Here is a 294-nt window from a genome sequence, read left to right on the forward strand (position 1 = left end):
CGCCCAGCCCCCCTCCGAACACCCCGCGGCCCCGGGGGTCAATACCTAACTGGGGTGCCTCGGAGGCAGAGGAGCTGTTGTGGGGGCGGGCGGAGGGGGGGCTGCCTTTCTTCATGTCCTCGGCATCACTGTAGCGCCGGATCCAGTGGTTGAGCTCCTCACGGTCGGCCTCCTGGCACCGCCGCAGCACCGTCAGCGACCGGCGCGTCTTCTCCACCATGTCCATGATGCAGTTCAGCAGCTGCAGGGGGGCAACGTCAGGGTGGGGGGGGCTCTGCCGCAACCAGGTGGCGG

General features: G+C 69.4%; 1 protein-coding gene across 1 annotated transcript in view; it reads right to left on the reverse strand.

The window, feature by feature from the left end:
- Positions 1–294, reverse strand: part of CBFA2T3 (CBFA2/RUNX1 translocation partner 3) — an 11,373-nt gene that overhangs the window by 4,966 nt on the left and 6,113 nt on the right. The window contains exon 7 of the mRNA XM_019470404.1: positions 46–241. Within this exon, the coding sequence (XP_019325949.1) occupies positions 46–241 (196 nt within the window). The remainder of the gene's footprint in view (positions 1–45; positions 242–294) is intronic.

The sequence above is a fragment of the Aptenodytes forsteri genome, unplaced genomic scaffold (assembly GCF_000699145.1).
Source record: "Aptenodytes forsteri isolate BGI_AS27 unplaced genomic scaffold, ASM69914v1 Scaffold271, whole genome shotgun sequence".
Classification (NCBI taxonomy): Eukaryota; Metazoa; Chordata; class Aves; order Sphenisciformes; family Spheniscidae; genus Aptenodytes; species Aptenodytes forsteri.